The 25,453-nt window shown below is 31.0% G+C and overlaps 2 protein-coding genes across 2 annotated transcripts; one reads left to right on the plus strand and one right to left on the minus strand.

Moving 5' to 3' along the window:
• Window positions 1-8,591: 8,591 nt before the first annotated feature.
• On the plus strand, window positions 8,592-10,169 carry LOC129311872 (transcription factor bHLH93-like). The gene is given in 5 exon segments (XM_054954341.1): window positions 8,592-8,831; window positions 8,834-9,159; window positions 9,250-9,423; window positions 9,504-9,671; window positions 9,754-10,169. Coding segments are annotated over 5 exon segments (972 nt in total). The 5' UTR covers window positions 8,592-8,614; the 3' UTR covers window positions 9,841-10,169.
• A 13,609-nt stretch (window positions 10,170-23,778) lies between these two features.
• On the minus strand, window positions 23,779-24,517 carry LOC129312089 (uncharacterized protein At5g65660-like). Its single transcript, XM_054954664.1, has 2 exons — window positions 24,241-24,517; window positions 23,779-24,147 (listed from the first exon to the last, which is right to left on the minus strand). Exons 1-2 carry the CDS (start codon window positions 24,454-24,456, stop codon window positions 24,001-24,003), a joined length of 363 nt encoding a protein of 120 aa, XP_054810639.1. The 5' UTR covers window positions 24,457-24,517; the 3' UTR covers window positions 23,779-24,000.
• Window positions 24,518-25,453: the final 936 nt, after the last annotated feature.

Below are 25,453 nucleotides of genomic sequence, written 5' to 3' on the forward strand. Positions count from 1 at the left end.
TACGTTACTTCAAATGTTTGTATAATGCACGATTGGATTAGTTATACAAGTATGGATTTTATATCTGTTGGCAAGTATGAGCTTGAATTTTATCTGGATGAAGCTTATGTATATCAAGAGTTGGATGTCCTTAATTGGTGGAATACTAATAAAGGTAGGTTTTCAATTCTTTCGAAGATGGCAGTTGATATACTTAGCATTCCAATCACTACAGTGGCAAGTGAGTCTGCATTCAGCATTGGTTCACGTGTTCTTATGAAATACCAGAGCACTCTTCTTCCTAATAATTTTCAGGCTCTCATTTGCACCCGTAACTGGTTGCGTGGCTTTCAAGATGATGATAATATGTGATTATTTTTATATATTTTTTCTTTCTTGATTAGAAGCAAATTTCATTAAATTATATTACAAAACTTGTTCATTTATTGCAGATAATGAAACAGTGATTGAAAATGAGAGGAAATCATCTGAAGAAATTTCACCAATTGATATGCTCACTGAGAATTCAAATGTAGCTTCGGATGATAATGACAATTCAATCAAGAGAGTCAAGAGGAATAGGAAATTAGAGAAAATTGGCAGCATGATGTTTTGACGTTTGAGCATGATGTTTTGAACTTTATTGTGAAATTTTCATCTTTTTTTATGAAGGAATTATGCAATTATGTATTATTAAACTCTTATTTTTAAGTTATTTGAACCTTTACAAGCTTTATCGATACTTGATAGCATGCCTTTGTTGTTCAATTAAGCAATTAACTTTTCAAAATTATTATTATTATTATTATTATTATTATTATTATTATTATTATTATTAATGTATTCTTAATGATTTCTTTCATGTATTTTACTAATCTAGAATGTGTTGTTATGTTTATATTATTTGAGAAAAAATGGCTTTTAAATTACAAATTAAAATCAGTTCAAAAAAGGCAAAAAAAAATTTTAAAAAAGTTTCAGATATTCAGGCCAACCCGAATAAACTCGAAGCCCGAAGACGTTAGGGGCGGGCTTGACTACATGATTTTTTTAAATGATACGATACTTAAAGCCTGATCCAAATAATCTCAACCTGAATTGAGCTCGACTTGCCCGAATTACCGGCTCTAGCAAAGGTCTAGAAAGAAAGATATTTTACTTCATTTGTTACATTGCTATATTTTTTATGTTGCCAAATTTCAAAACAATGCTTAACATCTTTATTAGATATGGCTCATATTCGTGATACCATTAGATATTAATTTATATATTATCATTTTCATTAATTATTGTAAAATTAATGTTTGGTATTTAACAATTAAATCTTTGTCTTTTATTAAATTTATCTGAACTAAGACATATTGAGTTATTTATTTACGTAAATTAAAATATTAATATTAATATAATTTATTTTTTAATTAATCAGACATGTAATTTAAATAATATATTTTATTTCTTAGATAAAATTTAAAAAAATTTAATAATACTAGATACAAATTTATTAATAATTTAATTCTAAAAAGAATTTTTTTATGATAATTTATATAGTTAAAATTAATTTTGATTAAATTATTCAAACATCTTTAATTCTATTAAAATTAATTTTAAAAAAACAGTATCCAAACAGATTATGTTATAGTATAATTAATTATGATTAAAATAAAATATTTAATTAATTATTTTTATAATTAATTATACTTAACTGAAATTTAAATGCGCATCTAAAATGTGGAAACAGCCATGAATCTGATGAACAATAATTGAGAAGAATAGTTCTTTCATCCTGCACATCAATTGAAGGGAAACGTGGCGTTCTCCAATAATATATAGAATTAATAAATAACATCCGTATTAATGGACACGATAATTATGCGATTAATATATCAATTGACAGGCACTCCCTCAGGCCCTATTTGTCGAACAAAGGGAGAAGATTTTTATTAAATTTTCATTACATATTTTTTATTTTTATTTTATTAAATATTAAAAAGATAAAATATATTGTTAACGTACGTATATTTCATAAGAATAAAGTTAAAAAATATTAAATTTTTAGATAAAATTAATTAATTTAAAATTTTTTTTAATTTTGATAAATTATGTTAAAAGTAACTTATAAATAAAATTAAATGAGCAAGCATGAGCATGGTTGTTAGAGTTGTGAGTTTAAGTAAACTCATGCAGAAATGTAAACTTAAATTGTAAACTCATAAAAATTTATCTCTACTAATAAATAATTTTTTAAAAATATATAATTAAATAATTAAATTAAAATATAAAATATGATCATAATTTAATTTAAATATTTTTAATTTATATCATTGAAATTAAGTTCATCTGTACTTATAGATTATTATACTCAACATTAAAATTTTAAAATAGGTCAACTTATTTTTTATATTTTTATTTTATTTTTTATTAATATTATTTTTTATTTTTTAGTTTTACTTTTTATTGAATTGGGTCCTACTGTTTTTATAAACTAAGTTCTATATAGTATATACTAAAAATACGAGTAGGTTGGCATAATTTTATAAACTAAAAAAATAAAAATAGTATATTTAAAAAGTCAGCTAACAAGTTTGACAAAGTTTTATTTAATTTAAATTTATAGACGAGTGAACGTGATTTTATAAGCTAAACATATAAAAAGGATAAATTTAAAAAATTAATTCAAGAGCTTAATAATAATGGGTGTATGCTCATAGATCCTATGAAAGAGCACAAAGCATAAATTCACATTAACCTGTGTAATGATAAGTCATTAGCTTGTCCTCCTTTGAGAAACTTGGCTTATTGGGGAGATTATTAATTATTAATTAAAATATGTGTCGATACATTTATTTTTGTCAGTTTGTGTGTGTGTGTTGTATTTTTATTTATTTCTAAATTCTGGAAACAGCCACGTCCAATTGGGCCTGGTCGACGCTTGTCTCTTTCTTATTCAGGACACGTGTAATTTACTACTTTTCAGATTTTGAAAGCGAAACCAACTCATTTTCGTACTCTTTTTTCCCATAAAATGATAAAATAATACCAATAATTTGGGGACGAATGAAAAGCAAATGTAATAATTTTTTAGGATCTAAGAAATCTCCTTTATGGAGTTTTGTCTCACAAATCCGCCCCAAAAGTCAAATTGCAATATATATAAAATTTCTAGAGAGATGCTTTAACAATAATGCCATATTTCGTCATTGATGTTTATCTGAGTGTGCACAACAAGAAATCATGTTCATGTATAATTCGTTTCATCATAGCTTAGGGTTGGTATTATTATCGATAGGTCATCACATGAGCGTTAACGTAAAATATATATCTTTTTTACTTTTTCCATGACTAAAAATTGATTGAACCATATAAAAAACACAGGAGGGACATTTTGTTCAAAACACTTATCGTTGATGTTAATGTATTGCCAATTAAATTAAATATTTATCATAACATGTGGTAATTTCTAGGTAGTACTTTTTAACTTAACGGCACTGCTTATCATTTTAGTTACTGGTTGTTCAAGATGTGGCCAGCTATATAAAGGAGGGAAAAACAACTTACATACTTAATATATTTTTACCCAATCAAACTCATAGTAAGTGAATTTTAAAATGTTAATTATACTGATAGTGAGAGTTAAGAAATAAAAAATTAATGTAAGAGTTTGTTACAAGATAAATAATGTATAAAAAATTCATGTGTATTGATTTGATGGCGTATATATATAAGAAACTTAAACATATTAAATTAAGTATGTAAATATAAAAATCTAGATGTCTGTTTATTTTTTTTTGATCTATCATTCATGCAACTAATAATCATCTCTTACACTGTGTGTGTATTTGGTTTTATATTGAAAATCGTTAAAATTCACGATGAAAACAATTTTCAGCATGAAACCAACACACTCCAATGCTTGGTCAATGTTGAGAGAAGAATAAGGAGAAATCAGGGAGGGAGAAAGAATTATGATTTTTTAAAAAAATATTATGATTTTTTCACTATTTTTTTTTTTTTTTTATAGTTTTCTATCTTTTCTATTTTTTTTTCGGGTCCAAATCAAAAGGCAGGTGCAGTAACATGGTTTTGAAGTTTGTTTCAAGTGATGCATGTCCTTGGATTGTACTCATGCATGCCTGCCATAGTTTATAAAATCCCTGTTTTATTATAACGTTGTTGCTGGGGTTATTGTCCTGTCAGTTGTTTGGCTAGATATTATTATAGCTCTTTTATTGCTTCCTTTATCCTGTAAATGTCTGTATTCACATAAGGAGAATGTCCTGTGTTGGATTTGTAAATAAATTTGTTAGTTTGATGATATATTTTACAGTGTACTTAAAAAAAAAAAGAAAGAAATCAAATGGCACCAAGCAAATTTAATACTCCCCCTTTTCAATTATGAAACACTTTTAGACAAAATCTCATATATTAATAAAATTTTATTAAATACACTCTACAATCTTATTTTTTTAAAAAAAATACAAATTTTTAAAAATACTATTCATTTAATAGTTCATTTGTTAAAAAACACTCTCTTTATCTCAAATTATAAGATGTTTTTTTAAAAAATTTAGTGTTAGAAGTAGGAAACAGGTAGGTGAGACCATATGGGCTCATGTACATGAGACTGGTTACTTCAAAATCAATCATTTCATGAAGCTTGATGCTTATTTAAAAGCCGAGCTTGTAAGCTCATTTTTAATTTTTTTAAGTTTTGTTTGAATTTTTAAATTTAAAAATTTCAATTAAATATTTTATATCTTTAAAGTAAAAAATTAATTATTTGGTCTATATAGTCTTGACCCATTTATAACTCAGTTTTTAAATTTTGACTCATTATAACTCGATTTTTAAAATTTTCACTCAATTATAACTCAGTCCTTAAATGTTGATTCTTGTGATTTAGTCCTCATAGTTTCAATTACTTAAATATTGATACCTATATATTAAAAAAATAAAATTATGAAAATTAAAATTGTGTTAAAATTTATTACTAAAATTTTAAATTACTAAATCCTTTTAATCTTTATAAATATTAAAATTTTAAAATATTTTTAACCTTTATGATTTTTTTTAAAAATATAAGGATTAATATTTAAATGGTAAAAACTATAGTGACTGAATTACAAAAGGCAAAGTTCAAGGATAGAGTTAAAACTATAATAATTAAGTTATAAAGAGTTAAAATTTAGGGATTAAATTATAATTGGGTTAAAATTACAAGGATTAAATGATAATTTTTTTTAAAACAAATTATAGTGTTCAAAATTTAAAACAAATAATAAAACTTCTAATTTTAAAGTATAAATATATATTATATAGTTTAAATTCAAGTAAAAATTTGAAAATATTTTTATTTTTGAGGGGTAAAATAAAAATGAGCCTAAAAAATCACTTGAGCGTAAACCTCTCTTTATTAGGGCTTTGAAATCCAGTTTCTTTAAAAAAATGTCATTTTTTAAATTCATATCCTAATAAAAAGTGCTTTAAAGGAGCGATAGGTCAAGCCTTGGCCTTGTTTAGAGTTGAGAATACAGGTTGAGTCCTAAAGCTTGATTTTTTATTTTGAGCCCCATTTTTTAAACCTGGCCCTCATGTAAAACGCTCAGGACCTGGCCCGCAAGCTCTTTTTTAAAAAATAAAAAAATTAAAATAAAATTAAATATTATAAATTAATTAAAAATAAAATATTTTAAAATTTAAAAAATTAAAATCCTTGTAATTTTTTAAAAATTAAACAACACACATTTAAAAGTCTAGTAATAAAATTTAAATCTTGGTTAAAAAACAGTTCATTTTTTATAAATACACAAACATAATAATTGTAGAAAAATAAAAAATATCATAAATTTTATACTATACACTGATATTTATTAAATTATATTAAATTAATTTTAAAATAAATTAAAATTAATAATAATATAAATGTTGTAGGATCAGGTAAATAGGTCATCGGCTTCAAACACATGTTTTACCAAAGAAAATAATAATAATAATAATAATATAATAAAGCTTAAAGGGCCGCCCGAGTCTGAGCCTTTTTTTACAGAGCTTATCAGGGCCAAATTCTTAAACCCGATTACTTTAAAAAAATTATTTTTAAAATTTAAATTTTTATTCAAACAAGATCTCCAAATCTAACCCTCCAAACTCAATTCTTATTTTTAACTCTAGCCTTGTTCCTGGTTTGCAAGTGTCTAATAAACATTCCAGATGGCAACATGAGTTAGCGGGGGGAGTGAGTCATATAAAAATGAGGGAATGCAAATTCCAATAGAGGGTGTGACTCACAGGAGCTCCTCGAATTTAACTGCGTCGTCATTTCATCACGCATGCATATGCTCTTCCTTGTCCCTTTCTCTGTACTCTTTACTCTCTTCTCACTTTTCACCTTCGCCTCGAGACTCTCTATGTCATCTCATGCAACTAATTAATTTAGTTATTAATCACCTCTAACTCCAAGTTTACGCCATGCTCTCTCTTATCTTACTTATAATATAAAAAGAAGAATTTTTTTAATTTTATTTATAAATTATGTCATTAAATTTTTATCATAAATTTTTTTACCTTCCATTAAATATTAGAGAGAGAAAATATATTATTAAAATATATTTATTTTATAGGGGTAAAGTTAAAAACTTATTAAATTTTAATATAGAGTTAATGAATTTTAATATTTTTTTAATATTAATAAAATATGTTAAAAATAACTTATAAATAAAATCAGAGGAGTGTAAAACAACATTAATGCTGTCTTTTATTGGCTTCCAGGGAATTATGTGACGCTCCTGTGTTCCTCTCCCAGGCTGTGATGCTCGCTCAGGGTCAAGCCGCCTTGAAGGCCGTGGCCATCGTCATTTCTTATTCTTAATTGTCTTTTAATTAAGTTACTTTTCATTTTTACCTGGCGGTTCTTTTTAGAATCTGCATTACAATATTTTTATTAGAATTGTGCTTGAAAAAAAGGAGAATGACTTTCATTAAAGATTGAGGTAATTTTCTACAGTGTAACTAATAAATCAGAAAGGGAAGAGTATATGAATATGATATCCACACTGATTTCATGCAAATAAATCCAATTATGAAGAAAGGGAAATGGAGGAAGGGCTACTCCCTATGGCAAAAAATATAACTATTCCTCCCAATTAATTTTAGTTCAAAATTTAAACAATCTAGCATGTGTAAATATTTTCTTTCAATTTTATTTATTATATTTTTTTAATTTATATAATTATATCTCTCACTTATCATAAAATATATTGATAATTAAAATAAAAAATAATATATATTTTTATTGAAATGAGAACAACATACATATTCCTTCCGTTCAAAAACATAAAGCATTTTTAATCAAATCTCACTTTTCAATAAAGTAGTTACTTATCTTCAAACTAACTCTATCTTTTATCTTTTCATATTTATTCTTATTAAATACTCTTAAAAAATATAGAGTGATTCATTTAATATGGGTAATTTTTTTAAAAAATTAATGATTATATTTTAAAAGATTAAAAATATTTTTTAAATATTTAATTTTTATATTTTTTAACAAAAGGAATGCATGTACTGATTTTACAAAGTGTTTATATCTTGGAGAAGGAATATTACGTACGTTTATTATTGTACAGTTTTAGGTGAAAAGGGGATTAATAATGGGGAAGCGGACTTAGGAGCGAGAGAAGATGAGACAGAAGACAAAGGCATAAAGTAGATCCCATTTTAATCCCACGTCTAGATCTCGAGGTTCTATTCCCACTTTACCTTTTTACTGTAAATATATACGTCCTGTGATCATCTTAGCCTTTTTCATCAACATCAACAATAGAATAATGCACCTTATCATTGTCTTCTATCATTATTTACAAACCTTTTTTCTCCCCATTTGCTGCCACTTTATTTTGTTCAGGAGTAAATGTTGAACTTCATTTTTTGCTCTTTGAAAATACATTCCTCACCACAGGTGACTGTTGTCAGTTTCACATTCCATGATTCAACTTTTCTGATTAATTTAAATATTCTTAAAAGTTATTTATTACGAGTCGTTGGTTTTATTTTTTAAAAAAAAAACTAGATGTGAATGCGATAGTATCTTGCATGAAGCCTAAAATTATAATAAAAATTATAGTGTTCTTCACTTTTAAACAATACTTCCCAGTCCTAGTCTCTAAAACTTCCAAGATTGATACTAATCTTTTTTTTTTTGTTGAGATTAGATTTATGCTAATCTTATTTTGTCATCACCTCACATGGCTGTGCTACACCTAGCAATAGCATTCTATTTTAACTAGACTTTTATACAGGAAAAAAAAAGAGCATATTTGAATATTTTTAGTCAAATACTTGTCAAGTAGTTTTAATTAATAATAATTTATTCTGTAACATAATTAAGGAAACACAACATATTGACTTATGTGATCATGATATTCCATTACATAAACAGTACTTTTTTTCTAAAAAAAAAAGTTATGCGTTATTTAGTTCGATAAAGTTCTTCATTGTGATAATGGTCACATAAACATTTAATGATGAAGCAGATAAAACTTAAAAAAAAAAAAAAACTGTGATGTCCCTCTCCTATTAAAGCCGCCTCTGCTTTTTGTATCACCTGGTAGAGGAAGAAGCACAGAAAAAGCGGAGAGAAATGGACCTTTCACAAGTTGGCTTTCTGGAAGAGTTACTTGCTCCAAGAAGAGGAGATTCATGGAACACAATGTCCTCTGGCTTCAATGATCTATTCTCTTGTACCTCTTGGACCTTTGACCCTTTTGATGACAACCCTTCTGCCTTCTCTACCTTCAATCCGCCATTTTCTGCTCTACCGGCACCTCTCATAGACCAGAGACTTGAATATTCCTACCCATTCTTGATGGCTTTACAGGGAATACTGTTGACTCTGCACCACCACTTCAAGCTCATGAAGATGAAGACCTCGCCTTTCTGGGTTTTGAGAATCAGAGTTCTGAAGAAGGAAACGCCAATAATAATGCCAGTAATTGCTGCAAAATCGAAGAACGAGCCCTGGAAACTCCGGTGTTCAACATGGGTGTGTATTGTGGGGAGAAGAAACCCAAATCGAAGAAGCTACAAGGGCAGCCTTCAAAGAATCTCATGGCAGAAAGAAGAAGAAGAAAGCGCCTCAATGATCGCTTGTCCATGCTGAGATCTATCGTCCCCAAGATCAGCAAGGTGATTCCTAAAACATGTCCTTTTAAACCCATAATCTTTTGATTCACGGGCATATCTTTTAGAGTGACATGGGAACATGAACATTGACAGATGGACAGGACATCTATTCTTGGAGACACCATAGATTACATGAAGGAGCTTCTGGAAAAGATAAGCAATTTGCAGGAAGAAATGGAGAGGGAGGGTGAAAACAATCAGTTAAACTTCATAGGCATTTCCAAGGAAGTGAAGCCAAATGAAGTAACGGTGAGAAATTCCCCTAAGGTATATACCCCAAAGATTAACGGATTATAATGTACCCAGTTCCTGAATTTACATATATTACCACCTTAATATTTTCGCAGTTTGAGGTTGAGAGGAAGGACCAAGACACTAGGATCAATATCTGCTGTGCCACAAAGCCTGGGTTACTACTCTCAACTGTGAATACCTTAGAAGCATTGGGTCTTGAGATCGAACAATGCGTCATAAGTGGCTTCAATGATTTCACAATGCAAGCATCTTGCTCGGAGGTTTGTTCATACTTACTCTTTTTACACAATGTTGAAACAGGATGAATTTTGTACTCACAACGTGGTCTTCTCATGGTGTAAGGTGGCTGAGCAAAGAGCTTGTATTGACTCTGAAGAGATTAAGGAAGCACTGTTCAGAAATGCAGGTTATGGTGGGAGATGCCTTTAGGGAGAAGTAGCTGTGACAATTTGCAAGTTGTGTAAAAGAAGCAATTTTTTTCCTCTTGGTTTGTTTCTTCCAAGCTTTGGATTCAACGAATTAGGGAGGTACAAGTTTCAATATAATCTTTCTGCAGAATAAAGTCGACTTGATTACTGCATTCTGGATCTGGATTGCCTCAAAGCAACTAAAACGTATTGCCGAACATTCTGCTCTGAAACAGGGATTTTAGCCTGAAGGGGTTGGGTTCACTTTCCTTCACCATATAATAGGTTCAACAAAATGAAGTCTCTGCATAAAGTGTTTCCCATAAATATAAATGGAATGCTCAACATTCATTTTGACTGTGTCATTGAAGTGTTTCGGCTTCTTTTTCTGATCTGAGCGCAAAATTATGATTATCATCATTGTCATCATCGAACTACAAAAGGTTGAAATACAGGGATTAAACTACACATGCAGCTTCACAAATCATTAAATCAAAGCCCAGCTTTTGGCTCTTTATCTCCTAGAACTCCAACTCTACTTCTGTGATTTGACCCTTCAACTGCCAATCATTCACGAATTATTAATCAAGTGAATGAAGAAATGTATGAAGCTGTGACAATCATTTGTTAAAATGAAACTTGGCTCTTGAAACCCTTGACTGATATAGGTCTAGTTTTACAGAGGACCATGAGGGTAAAATCTGATTTTGAACTACTTGTTATGATGTTTAAGGATAAAAATAATTGTCATCTTCACCAACACTGTAACTAGAGACGGCGGATTAGTTTGGCTGGGAATTTGAAGGGGGAACCCAGAAATTGAAACCTAAGTAAACTAAAACATAAAAATAGAGGTTATTAGGCTTATATGCGTTGGGCTAAGAAATGGTCTCAAGGAAGCCGAGCAGTACAGCAAGGATCCGGATTCGGTGCTCATCTTTCTCAACATTAGTGTTAATTTTTTTTCTTTTTTAAATGACAAAATTATTACAATAATAATACATAAATATTATAAAATTATTATTTTATTATTTAATAAATAAATAAATTTAAATTGTTAAAATTTAGCCTGAACAGTTAATATATAAATTTTAGTCTAAACAGTTGAGAAATTGTAGTTAAAAAATTAGAACTGTAACTAATATATTTTATAAAATATTTTTATTTTATTGATTTTGCATAATTGTCCATTCATGAGAAGTAATATCATTCAAGGCATGATAAAGTATTAAATATAGGCATTTCTTTTTAACAGTAATTTAAATATTATTTTATTATATAATAAGAAAACTAGCTTATTTTGCTAAATTCAACTTTTATTTTAAACTTTTCAAGTGATTTTTTTTTTACTTTTTTAGTACAGTTCTGAATTGTTTAGACTAAAATTTTTATATGAACTATTCAAATCAAATTTTAACAAGTTAAATTTATTTATTTATTAAATATTAAAAAATAATGTATAATATTTATTTATTATTATTATAATAATTTGTGATTTAAAAAAAAAGAAAAAAATTGACCCTGCAAAATGCAGTGTTAATTGATACTGAGCACCACTAAAATGAGCACCGAAATCGACTGGGCACAACACTGCCTTGCCCTGACTACGAGTATCTAATCTTGAGAACATCTCTAATCTAAGCTTGGATTACTATTTTTCATCAATTTGTTTGCTTGTCCAGAGCTGAAAGAGTCCATGAATACCGTATAATATCAAGGACGTAGCCACTTGAAGCAAAGAGGGAGCAACTGCCCCCACAAGAAAATTAACAATTACATTTAATTTTTGATTAAAATTACATTTGTTCCCTTTTAAAATTACAATTGCCCTCAAAAAAAATCAATTGCCTCACATTTTCTTTAAAATTATTAAGCATGCATAGTTAAAAATATTATTTACTCTTATATTTATTATAAAAATAAATTTATGATACAAATGAAATTAATATATATTTTTAAACTTCTCATATAATTTATTTATATATTATTTTTATTTAATATTTAGAATTATATTTTCTTAAAAATATTAATATTTATATTTTGTATAAATATTGCCCCTCTAATGAATTTTTCTAGGTCCATCACTATATAATATCATCGTGTAAAAAATAGTATCATATAACATCAGTCATTGTTACAAAACTCCATTTTTATATTTATATTTCATCTATTTGTCTTAAAAATCAGTGGGGATTGAATCACCGGTGAAAGAAGTGCTCATATTTAATGTGTAGCAGTGCATTAAATAGGATTATTTTTAATAAAAAGATACATATAAAAAAATGTATTTGTTTTATGATTAGGGATCTAAAACAAAAAATATTGGTGCATGCACGACATGAGGCCGGGGGCACACTCCTTACTCCTTAGTCATCTCAACACAACTGTTCCGCTTCATCTTTTGATAAATGAGCTTTGCTACGTGCATTATATGGGGAATGGCCAATAAGCGAGAATGTCCACTGTTCATAATTTGTGTGATTTATCATAAATTTTACTCCTTTTAGTCCTGATTATAAGTGAACTTGAGTTTTTTCATAGTCTTCACTGTAAGCCACATTACCGAATATTTGAAGCGTTTATGGAGCTTTGGGATATATCCTCTGTTAAAAGTATGATTTTTTTTTTTTACTCGAGTGCAAAATGAGAAAGTCCCACGCACCATTTAATAACATTATTTTTTATATAAACGAGGGCAAAGCCCAAATTACATAAGATTAAACATCAGCAGTACAAAGAGGCTGAATCCCCATACATTCTTTAAACACGAGATCCCTCGAGAAAAAGGGAGTCAAATCACATAGAGAAGAAACCAAAATTCTTTCCTTAATTGGGGAGTCCGCAACCGTATTAACTAAGAGTAATTTTGAAATACTGTGATAAATCTGATAAAAAAAGAAAATTTTCACTCATCAACGATGCAAAGGAGTATCAATTAGGGATGTCCATGGGATGCGTTTTGTCCAGTTATAATTTGGTCTCAAGTCCATTTCAATATATACAAATTTGGAGCCCACAGTCCAGTCTAACTTTTATTTTCCCTTCTTCTTGCCTCGATCCGACTTGGCTCCACGTCGTTCAGTAGTAGTCGAATTACATTACCCGGTTATCACATGAACACTTTTAATATATATTCTATTTATAGGCCCTCCAAAATTCATTACTTCTATATGCTCTTTACTTGTTTCCTTTGCTTTTGTATCTTCTGGTTTTATTTTTACCCTTATTTGTTAGATGTTAGGTTGCAGTTTGGTACCTATATAATATTGGTTTTAAAGATAAAACGAATATACATAACCCAATTAATCTAGATTGCTAGAATTAATAGCGCGCGGGGACACACATAACATTGAAACACGCATGGGGAAAAAGGGGGAAACATGACATGTAGCTAGGGGTGAGCAAAATCGAACTGAAATCGAAAATCAAACCGAATCAAATTGAATTTTATTTTTTTAATTTGCTCTATTTGATTTTTCGGTTCGATTCGATTTTTTTATTTTAAATATTTTGGTTGATCGGTTCCATTCTGTTAGTAAAATTTAAAATCGAATAGACCGAACCAATCGAATTACATATAATTTATTAATTTATCAATTATATTTAATTTATAAATTATTTTATTTTATTTTTATTTTTTATTGTAATAAAGAATAAAAAATAATAACATCACTTGAAACCCTATTTCGGTCAGTCACTCTCATCAGTAAGTGTTGTGACTGGATTATGGAGCCATTATTTGATAATCAGTGTTTATTTGGGTTGTTTATTTGATTATCCATGCCTTTATAATATTTGGGCTTTATGTCATATGGGTGTAATTAGAATGGGCTCATATTGAAAAAAATGAATAGAAAAAAAGGCTCAATTTTATAATGTTGTTTGTTTTAATATTTAAAAAATAGGCCTAATTTTAATAGCCTAATATGAAACCAAAAAATTGAATTAACCAAGTGAACCAAATTATCAAATTTCAGTTCGGTCCTTGTTCGATTCGATTCGGTTTTCATTTTCAATGTTATTCGATCGATTGGTTCTGCATATTTTGAGACCAAACTGAACCGAACCGACCGATGCTCACCCCTATATGCAGCCCAACACAAAACTCATATAGGAATTATCATGGATGTTTCATAACAACAACAGCAAATAAGAAACAAAAACTGGCACAAACAATAATGATGAAAATAAAAAAATGAAATGAAATCTATACGTGATAATATATATTAGTTAATAAAACAACATCAATAATGGAACAATATTATAAAATTAAAGTGTCCCCCGATGAAATTCAAACTCAGCGACTATTGTATCTTGGCCAATGTTGTGAGAATCGGACTGGATCGAACAGTTCGATTGTTGCCCGCTAAGTAAAACAGTTTGATTCAATCAATTGAACCAAATTTGCCTTTGGGCCGGATTGAACTGAGCGGTTTTTATAGAACCGAATTTAACCTGGAACTTAGGAGTGGGTCAACCAGGTTCAAAGCAAAAAAAAAAAAATTAAGCTGAGTCGCTCACGATTTTTCTTCTATAATATCTACTTTTTTTCTGTCTTCTCTTCTCTAATCTCTAATTTTTCCTCCATGACCTGTACTCAATCTCTTACTTCTCCTCAAACCTCTACCTCTAGCTCTAACAGTCCAGGAATCTAACCTTCGGTGTTGAGATTTCAAGCACAATCAACAAATTAATGTTTATTTATATATTTGTGTATAGAAATATTATTTTTATTTAATTTTTATGTCATTGGTTCAATCGTCAGTCTAACAGATTGAACTATAAAAACTGCAACCCGTTCCTTTTTTCAGTTTGATGTCCGATCTGAGTTTTAAAACACTGATCCAGGCACGAATTTGAAAATTCCACTCGAGCAAGCAATCATGCATTTAAAATAATATGCCTTTCTTTTGTTGGATTCGCGGCCACATACTTCTACTTCTTGCAAATCCAATTCAGTTTAACGATTTTGATGGATTAAGTCTGCAACAAATATTCTAATGGAGCATATTTAATTATCGATGAAATACACACGAACACTAATTAACTCTAACTTGGACCATTCAACAGGATGAAGAAATATACAATTGAGAATTAAGATGAAAGAAGAGAGTAGTACTTATATAATATTAAAAAAAAACCTGGGAGCTATGATCTTGATGTAGAACTTGAAAGGGGATGAGAGAAGAGAATATAAAAAAAAGAAAAAGAAAGCAGGGATAATATAGAGAGACGAGAGAAACACAAAATAATAGTAATTCTTATTCAATCAAATGCATGAGCAAATCAAATGAGTTGAAATGTTATTTATAGGTCTCAACTTAACCCTAAAAATAAATGTATGAAGATCTTAAAAATTTTAAAATTAAATAAAAAGATAACAATAACTGAAAAGATAATGTTGAAAAATAACAATAATTCAAATTAAAACAAAATATGCCTCATTAATATGAGAGCAAAATATCTTCGATATTCAAATATGTAATATTCTTATAATATCTTCACTTATTTCTTTTTAATTTTCTTTCTATCATTTACCTCTGGCTTAAAAGAACTCTCACATGGAGAGATATAGAGTTAGTAAGACTCGAGTAAGGTGGGATCAATCTAGTAAAACTCCCCTTCAGCAATCCAAATAGCATTTGAGTTTGAGAAGTCCTTCCAACAAATGAGGTAATGGCGAATGGGACTATTGGCAGTTAATATAATTTGTTCATCTATGATCACATCAATCTCATCTCTAGCGTGTGGAACATCAAGCAATGGAAGGATTGGAGCATTGTGAGATTGTGTACAATAAAACCATCAATAAATAGTGGGGGAGACTCGAAAGTGCCTTGTTAAGAAACAAGATCCTCAATATTAAAAACTAGACTAATGGACATATTAAAAATAGTAGAATACATATAAGAACTATGAGTTGGTATTAACAAAATTAATTTTTTGGACGCATGCTTAACTCTACTAACCTTTTTGCTGATATGTACTTAATCACTTTTTTGCCTCTGCCACATTCTGTTTAAACCGAATATAAAAGCTATATTTTAATTTTCCTTGACCTTTTATTTTTAATTATACCTGATTAATTTACTTCCATTTCAATAAATTAAATGGGTTAACAAAGACAATGAAATTAGCTCTGGCCTAACAGTGTGTGGTCATTATTTGTATTTTTAAAATTATAGGGACTATAAGATTGCAAAGAGATGAAACTGAAGGGATTAAAAAGAATAAAATAAAATAATGAGCGAGAGGGCAGGCGAAGTTTGAAAGAATTTACAAGCTTACCCAGGGCACTTCATGACAGGAGCCTCAAGAACAAGAGGGTAACTTGGACTCTTTGAGCGTTCGAGTGGGAAGCGAATTGGCAAACGGGATAGACGAATAATAAGGCATATATAAACGTGGGAGTGGGAGAGCGAGAGTCCCAGTCACCAAATACCGAAGAAGGAAGATGGCTGAGTCACAAAGCCAGATCAGGTTCTCTTTTCTGACTCGAATCGCTTCTATGATTTAACTTTTGCATATTAAGATTTTGTTTTGTGAAAAGCTTCTTTTGCGTGCAGCAGGGAAGTGCCGGTGGAATTCAAGTTGGGGAGATGAGATAATGAAAAAATTAGTATAAAACTTTTCTTCCTAAAGGTATTGAATACTTGGTGATGAGATAAGTGTTCATTCTTCTTGGACTTGCTAAAGATAAGAACATCATCAAAGTAGATAATTAAAAATTGGCCTAAGTAAGATTGAAAAATGTGAGTTATAACCCTCATAGATGTACTAGAAGCATTGTTTAGATCAAAAGGCATGACTAGCCATTAATACAACTCATCTTGTGTCTTAAATGCAATCTTTCATCCACCATCCGACCTAATTTTAACCTGATGTTATCCACTACGGAAATCAATTTTGAAAAACTAACTAAAACTTAAAACGAGATTTTCTTGTACTTTTCTTTTCATTACTTCTCCCCTATCACATTTAAACCTTCACCATTGTCTTCTAAACAAACTTCAAGATCAAACTTTTGTTTGGATAATAAATTGAATTTTACACCTTCAAAGGCTAATGTGTTTGAATTTTTATATGGCATAATTTTTCTAAAATCTCTATAAGAGGGAAGCAATAATACAACCAATAAAACAATTTTATCTTCACCTTCAATTTTAACATCAATATTTTTTAAATCCATAATAAAAAATTAAATTCATCAAGATGAGATAGAATAATGAGTAAGATTAACTTATTTCTAAACTTGTCAAATAGCAAAACTAATATTGTTATCAAACTTTCTTATTAGAATGAGGAGTGATTGCCTGAGAACACGAAAGAGGAGAAACTAGCAAGATTAGTCAAAAAAAAAACATCATATTTTAACTTAAAATCTTGAAGCTTAAGTTTACATGAGTCCTTTATTTTTATTTTATATTATTTATTAAATTAAAATTTATTTAATGTGAGACTTTTCACATTATGTTAAGTCCATTCACACTTAGATAACCTAACAATCTTCTCCTCAAGTGTGTGAGTCCCTTAAGTCCCTACTACAACCAAAGCCAGTCTTATTTTTGGACTCAAACATGCATACTTAATGGGCTTTCAGTCCTAGGCGAGACTTGGCTTTCATATTAAAGGAAATACATGCACAATCTTGTAGGGGTCAAAGGGATGTTATTAAATAGATCCTCCATTATTTGAAGGATACTTTTTATGTTAGTCTGATATTTAATAGGAACAAGGTTGTATCTAATTATATTGTTAGTTTTATTGACTTTGACCATGATTGTAATTTCAATGGACAAAAATCTCTTTTCACTTATATTTTCATCATTTACAGCTTTAGTAGTTGGAAAGTATCTCTTCAATATATTTTTGCATTATCTTCAACTAAAACAAAGCATATAGCAATAGTTGAGGGTATAAAGGGAGCTATTCGGTGATTGCAAGGTCTTGTTATTAAACTTGCCGTTATCCAGAGCTACCAATATTTTTTGTGACAATCAAAGTGTTGTTCATTTGATTAAGAATAACCAGTATGACATGAAAACTAAGTGCACTTTATTGAAAAAATATTACTGTAGTTGGTGAAATTGTTGTTGAAAAAATTCATTCATCTTAAAATTCAATAAATTTGCTTACAAAACTTATTCTTGAAATTAAGCTCAAGCATTGCTTAGATATAATTGGTGTTCATATCACTTGATTGCCATTATTTGGTTGAAATGAAATTCTTTTCTCGTTGCCAATGTTTTGTTCCTCACATTAGGGTATATTCTTTCTATTTTTATTCACAGAATAAACTATTACTTTTAGCTTTCTTTTATATAAGTAAAGTCATATTTTTCAATAAATATTTATTAAAAACTTTTTAAATTGCTCCTCATAATTTTATCATTCATAATTATAAGAGATAATTAATGAAGGCTTGATTAACGCAATTAATAAAAATATTATAATTTAATTTTTTATTTACAGACACAATTAATATAATTAATTAAATTTTTTAATATTATGATGTAGTTTTTTTTTTCCTGTATAAATAGAAACGGAGGGAATGTCATCTTTTATTTATTTTATGTAATTTTTCTATGATTTTGAATTATTTTATCTTATCATTGACAGCCGTTTATTAACTCCGCCTATGTTTATAGCCGGTCCCAAGCCCGAGTAAAGGAGGAGGGTTGTGTTAGGCCATCAACAGCCAATGTAAAATTTTGTTGAATCTATCATAAACATGGACAATAGACGTTATAATGTTAATGCTAGGTCGTTGCCCGTAAGTAACGCGCTGCATGGCTCGAGTACAGTGATAAGTGAGTTAGAGCCGCTACATCGGCGCCTGGATGTAGTGTTAAATGAGCAAGGGCTACCGTGTCATTCTAGATGCACGCGGCTAAAGAAGTTAGTCCATGAGAGCAAAATTAGATTTGGTACTTGGAATGTTGAGACATTGAATTGTAAATCTGTAGAGGTTGTAGGGGTTATGATTCAAAGGAAAATTAATATCCTTTGCCTGCAAGAAACAAAATGGCGTGGAGAAGAAGCTAAGGAAATTCAAGATTTCAAACTTTAGTATACAAGAAAAGTAAGTGCACGCAATGGAGTAGGCATCATTATAGATAAGGAGTGGAAGAAGAACGTTGTAGAAGTTAGCAGAATTGGAGACAGAATTATTTCCTTAAAAATGTGAATTGGACGTGAGATTGTTAATTTTGTTAGCGCTTATGCACCGCAAGTCGGGACAGAAGTCAGTCTTAAGGAATTATTTTGGGAGGATCTGGAGGGGTTGATTCGACGCATACCACAGAGTGAAAAGATTTTTATTGGAGGAGACTTTAATGGGCATGTCGGAAGGGAAGCTAGTCAGTATGCGAGGGTGCATGATGGTTTTGTTTTTGGAGAGCTAAACAATGAAGGACAAACTCTTCTTGATTTCTCATTGGCGTATGATTTTAAGATTGTCAACACTTGTTTCAAGAAAAGAGATGAGCATCTCATCACTTATAAAAGTGGAGCCTCAAGGTCACAGATTGATTTTCTTTTGGTTAGGAACATAGATAGAAGACTTTGTAAAAAGTGCAAGGTGATCCCCGGAGATGCTGTAACAACACAACATAAGGTCCTAGTCCTTGATATGTGTATTTTGAGTAAAATCCAAAAATGTCGACAAGTAGTAGCACCAAGAATTAGGTGGTGGCAATTAAAAGGTGAGAAGCAAGATATTTTCAAGTGAAATCTTTTGGATAAAGAAATTTGGAAATCTCAGGGAAGTGCTAACATCATGTGGGAAGATATGGCTAAAAAGATACGGGAGGTTGCAAAAGTAGTTTTAGGAGAATCAAAAGGTTCTGGTCCGAGAGATAAGGAGTCTTGGTGGTGGAATAATAGTGTACAGGACAAAATCAAGTATAAGAAGAACTGTTTTAAAGCCATACATTTGTGTAACAATGAGGAAAATTGGAAGAGGTACCATATGGCTAAGAAGGAAACTAAGAGAGCTGTGGATGAAGCTCGTTCTAAAGCTTTTGAAGAATTTTATAAGAGCCTTGAGACGAAGGAAGGAGAGCGAAACATTTATAAGATTGTCAAGAGTAGGGAAAGAAAATCAAGAGATCTAGAACAGGTAAGGTGTATTAAGGATGAAGAGGGAAGAACTTTAGTTACAGATGATGAAATTAAAAATTGATGAGAGACTTACTTTTCTAAACTTTTCAATGATGGAGAGGGTTCATCTAGTAACTTTGAGGATTTAGTAACTGGTGAAGAAAAACAAAATTTGTCATTCTATCGAATAATACGTGATAAAGAGGTAAAAGAAGCTCTTAAGAAAATGGCAAATGGTAGAGCCAACGGACCTGATTGTATATCTATCGAAGCGTGAAAATATTTAGGTGAAGAAGGGGTGAGATGGTTAACTAAGTTATTTAATATGATTTTACAGTCCAAGAAAATGCCTGATGAGTGGAGGAAAAGTACATTAATTCCTATTTATAAAAATAAAGGAGATATTCAGAATTGTACTAACTATAGAGGGATTAAACTCATGAGCCACACAATGAAATTGTGGGAGAAAATAATTGAGCACAGGTTGAGATTGGAGACAAGTATTTCTGAGAATTAGTTTGGTTTTATGCCAGGTAGATCAACTACAGGGGCGATTTATCTACTAAGGGGATTAATGGAAAAGTATCGTCGTAAAGATAAAGATCTACACATGGTTTTTATTGATTTGAAAAAAGCTTATGACCGTATACCAAGAGAAGTGCTTTGGAAAGCGTTAGAAAAAAAGGGGGTATGGATTGCTTATATTAAAGCCATACAAGATATGTATGAGGGGGTAAAAACTAGTATAAGAACGCCTAGTGGTCAAACAAAGGATTTTCCTATAAAGATTGGACTACATCAGGGATCATCTCTGAGTGATTATTTGTTCAACTTGATCTTAAATATTTTGACGGAATATATTCAAGGGGAAATTATGAAATGTATGCTCTTCGCGAATGATATAGTTCTTATAGCAGAGACAAGAGAAGAGGTTAATTGCAAACTTGAGTTATGGAGGAGGACATTGGAGTCGAAAGGTTTTCGTCTGAGTAGAAGTAAGACGGAATATTTATATTGTAAATTTGGTAAAGGACTATTCAACAATAATTTGGAAGTGAAATTGAGAGACCAAATTATACCTCAAGTGAAAAAGTTTAGATATTTGGGAGCCATTATTTAAAATGATGGCGAAATCAGTGGAGATATTTTACATAGAATTCAAGCTGGGTGGTTTAATTGGAGAAAAGCTAAAGGAGTTATTTGCGACCGTAAGGTGCCTACTAAACTTAAAGGAAAGTTTTATCGCACTGTTATCAGATCGGCAATGTTATATAGTAGTGAATGCTGAGCTCTAACGGGACAGCAAGAGCATAAAGTTGGAGCAGTAGAGATGAGAATGTTACGATGGATGTGCAGACATACACGTAAAGATAAAATTCGAAATGAGCACGTACGTGAAAAAGTGAGGGTGGCACCTATTGAGAAAAAAATGATAGAAAATCGGTTGAGATGGTTTGGGCATGTACAAAGAAGACCAAGGGAGGCACCAGTGAGAAGAGTAGAACATATAACTTTGAATCCGATTAAGAGAGGTAGAGGAAGGCCTAAGAGAATACTCTTAAAAGTTATTGAACGCGATTTCTTAATTAATAATATTTCTAAAAGTTTGATAAATGATAGAGCACAATAACGTCTTATAATCTATGTAACCGACCTCACTTAATGGGATAAAGGTTTGTTGTTGTTATAGTAGTAGTATTGACAGCCGTCTATTAATTAATCCCAGAAATAATTAGGAGTTGACCCGTATTCTGAATTTTACGGTCTCCGAAAATTCTTGGTCTGTCCCTTTGATATCCAAGAGACAACAGTCAAAGAGACATTAATTACTTTCTCGCCGCTTCGTCTGTTCGTCATTAAATTAGTTCAAAGTGGCCCCACTGCTGCACTTGCAGCGTATGCCGCGATCCACGTGTATATCAGGCATCAGCTTGTTGGTCATAAAAATACAATAGCCTCAGAGCCTGCAGTTCTCCTATACCGCTATTAGCCTATTAATATTATATTTTATTTATAAATTATTTTTAACATATTTTTTAAATTAAAGAAAAATCTTAAAATCCGTGTAAAAAATTAATAAATTAAAAGAAAAGGGGGAAGCCATCGTAATTTCACACTAAATAATTTGAGACATTCCCAGATTCCCTCCTCCTTGCATTCCAGCATTGCGCTAAAGCTTTGAAAAATAAATTAGCTCCATGTTCTGCTTAATATTTTATTTACAAATAATATCATGACTTTGTTGTAAAATCATCATGCTTATTGATAGCACAGATTAAGAACCCGAGAAAACGTAGGCAAGGTAAATTTAAATGTCCTTAAATTGAAGTTTATAAACCTTAGGTATCAATTGGCGTCAACAACTCGTTTAGGTGCTTGGAGTGAGTAGTACGATGTAGAAATTAGAATATAAAACTCATACGGAGCCGCCACGCTTTCTACCACGGGACAGTCCCTACATTTGTAATGTGAACATTATCTCAAAATTTGTGAACATGTTACAACTTGATTCTGAAATAATAGTCTGAATTTGATTGTTTGGAAAAGATAGAATTAGGTGCCGATGTGACAGCGCAGGTTCCAGGAAAAAACGAGGAGGAGGAAGCAAGTGGTGTTGAAGGTGGACGTGGATGGGGCACACACGTTGTCAAAATCGAAGAGCATTGATACTGAGAGTGCCATGTTAAAGTGGACATGGGCTACTGGCATCTATCACAGAAAGGTACACAGTTTTGGTACTATATGCATGCCCTCTTCCCTTATTTTCATGCAATAATAATATTTAAGTGTTCAAAGAATAAATTAATAGCCTGACAATTTTTTTCTATATAAAAAAAAGAGTTCAAAATATTAATTTAAATAATTATAAATTCAAGAATTTTAATATTTAACTTTTATATTATAATTAGGGCTCTTACTTTTAATGGTATTGGTATGAATATATATTTCCAACTTATTTTCAGACAATTTTGTTGAAGATGCAGTAATTGTCATTAATTAATTTAATGCTAATTCTCTATATTTTTATTAGGTCATGAGATGCTATTATTACCATTATTATTTGGGGTCCCAAACGGCCAAACCCACAACATCATTCACTTTATTCTCCGTGAATCATCACTATCATCTTGAAAGCTCCCCAGAAGCAGACGCCCCCAACCGGCACCGAATCCTATCTGGACACGTCTGGATTCGTGATAATTTGGAACCAAAACAAACCAGGAATATATATATATATATATATATATACTAGTACATATATAATTTTATTCTTTTCTCAAGATCTAATTTGTCCACGAGACGAGCGAAGATTTTAAGCAAAGGTATCTTCTGCAGGTAATAACTAGCGTGGCTGGTTTCATATTGGCCCTGGAATATATTTGACGCCATCATCGTCCTTCTTTATCAGAACAGGGCAACAGGCCAACTCATAGTGCTGCCTTTTGGGACTCTATCAATATAGTTTTCCATCTCTGATAACTGGACCTATATGGATTTGAATTCAGCTTAGAGTAAATGCAATATCATTATAGTCAGGTACCTTTATTCTTTCGGAATACCAAAGGTGAGCACAGAGCACCGGTTTGTGTAAATGCCTTCATGGTTGTTTTTTCTATTAAGTATTTCATCTAAATTTTTCTTCCTATACGACCCTACCAAATACACACACACACACACTTGTTTTTTAAAGATACGTATAATTATGAAAAACGAATATTTTGAGACCAGAGCTATATCCACAGCATAAATGTGCCGGAAACATTTCCTGTACGAAAAATGATAAACCAATATTCTCAGGGTGATGGAAGAAAGTCGTAATCTTGTAGCCCACACAATGCCGTAAAAGAATTCCACACTATAAAAAGTCAAGCAGGGTGCTTTTCTTGAGCTGAAAGTAAAGAAGCATCTAGTCAGATTTTCCCTCTCCGACGATGGCCAGAAGAAGAAGGAAAAACCGCCGGAAAGTGCTAAATGAGTTGCACAATATAATTAACCATCAAATCAAATTCGTAGAAGTAATTTACACGCTGACTACATATATGCATGCATATATTTACAGAGCGAATAATCTGGTTAATTTCTAAGGCAGAGGCGCAGTGAGTAGGGGGGGTTTCTGCACGGTAACAGAGATCCTGTGAGGCTCACAGGGACACGGCATGGCTATGAACTTGGGTACCTCATCGCCTGGCATCAGCACCGGAAAGCTCTGCCCTCTGTTCTGCTTATCCTGTCACATACGCAGATATATCAGCAAGCAATTTCAGTAATGCTTTATACTTATAGCTAGTGGGTTTAATTAATCGGCCGAAGGAATCGATACCGCGGAGGAGAGTCGGGATTTATGGGGCGAGGATGGGTATTGAAGAGGAGGAGGATACGATCGGCGAAGTGATCGGAGCTTGTCCCAGTGGTAGCAGCAGGAGCAGATGCCGCTTATGGTGAAGATGGCGATCAAGAGGAAGGCGGTGCCGAGAGGAAAGCCTAGCGACGGTCGGGATGCGTCCATGTCCGGTGCCGACAAATCCTGACTCTCCATAAACTTGAGTTCAAATTCTGCAGAGCATTTGTTATATATAGGGAGAGACAGATTAGGTGGGGACAAACCGAACCGAGCAAGGAATAAAGAGGATATGGATTTTTATTTTTTATATATTTTCATAGTACTACGGAATGGTAAGTAAGAAAGAAATCGATCTTTTCCCTTTTCTTCCTGTACGTCCTGATCTTTAATTTGTTCTAATGAAACATAGTTTTCTATTGGCAGGCATGAAACGACGGCGCCGGATGCTCTGTATTCGTCGATATTCTCCTGCATCCCTTTTTATAAAAAATAATAATAATAATAATATCCCTTTACATTTCTTTAATTTGAAGGATATATACGAACTTAATTTTAATTTGTTGAATATTTTAACAATTCGTTTCATTAAGTGTACCATTGATTTCAAACAGCTAAATCTCCGAGTAGATAAAAACAAATCACCAGTCCAAAGTCCAAACCGAGTCGAAGGCCTTCAGGTTAATTTATATAATGAATTTATAATCAATCGCGGGTGGGTAGGATAACCACGAAGCTCCTGTCAAATTCAACTATTGAAATGAATTTATAATTTGTAATGTGGCAATGTGGCGCCACTTCGATAAAATCCAACAGATATCATCAGATCTTTTAAAAAAAAAAAAAATTTATAATCGCGTGTGATCTCAAAAACAATGTAGTAGGATTTCGTAATAATGGAGTGTGGCTTACAGGGAGATTATGTGAGCTGGTGAGAGGGAAAGTGACGTCCATGAAAATCCAAACGGGACCAAATTTACTAGGTTCAATGCTTAAATTCGATGTGTTGAAAATAGTAGGCACGAGTAGGAAGGTATTTTCAAATTCAGCGATCTGGTTGTAAACAGAGAAGGAAGCACCAAAAAAGGGAAAAATCATATTCAATGATAAACTGTGTACACATACTTATATAAGCTTATAGCTACGAAGATACAAACTTGATTTAATCTCATATCAGAAATTATAACAAGATAAC

This window comes from Prosopis cineraria, unplaced genomic scaffold (assembly GCF_029017545.1).
Source record: "Prosopis cineraria cultivar Desert tree isolate PC_DT_omini unplaced genomic scaffold, ASM2901754v1 PC5, whole genome shotgun sequence".
Lineage (NCBI taxonomy): Eukaryota > Viridiplantae > Streptophyta > Magnoliopsida > Fabales > Fabaceae > Prosopis > Prosopis cineraria.

Excerpts from the sequence above, each read along its gene's own strand:
- LOC129312089 (XM_054954664.1), bottom strand. The coding sequence starts at position 24,456 with ATGGAGAGTCAGGATTTGTCGGCACCGGACATGGACGCATCCCGACCG. Across the intron at positions 24,148-24,240 it reads AATCCCGACTCTCCTCCGCG|GATAAGCAGAACAGAGGGCA; the intron begins GTATCGATTCCT and ends CGTATGTGACAG.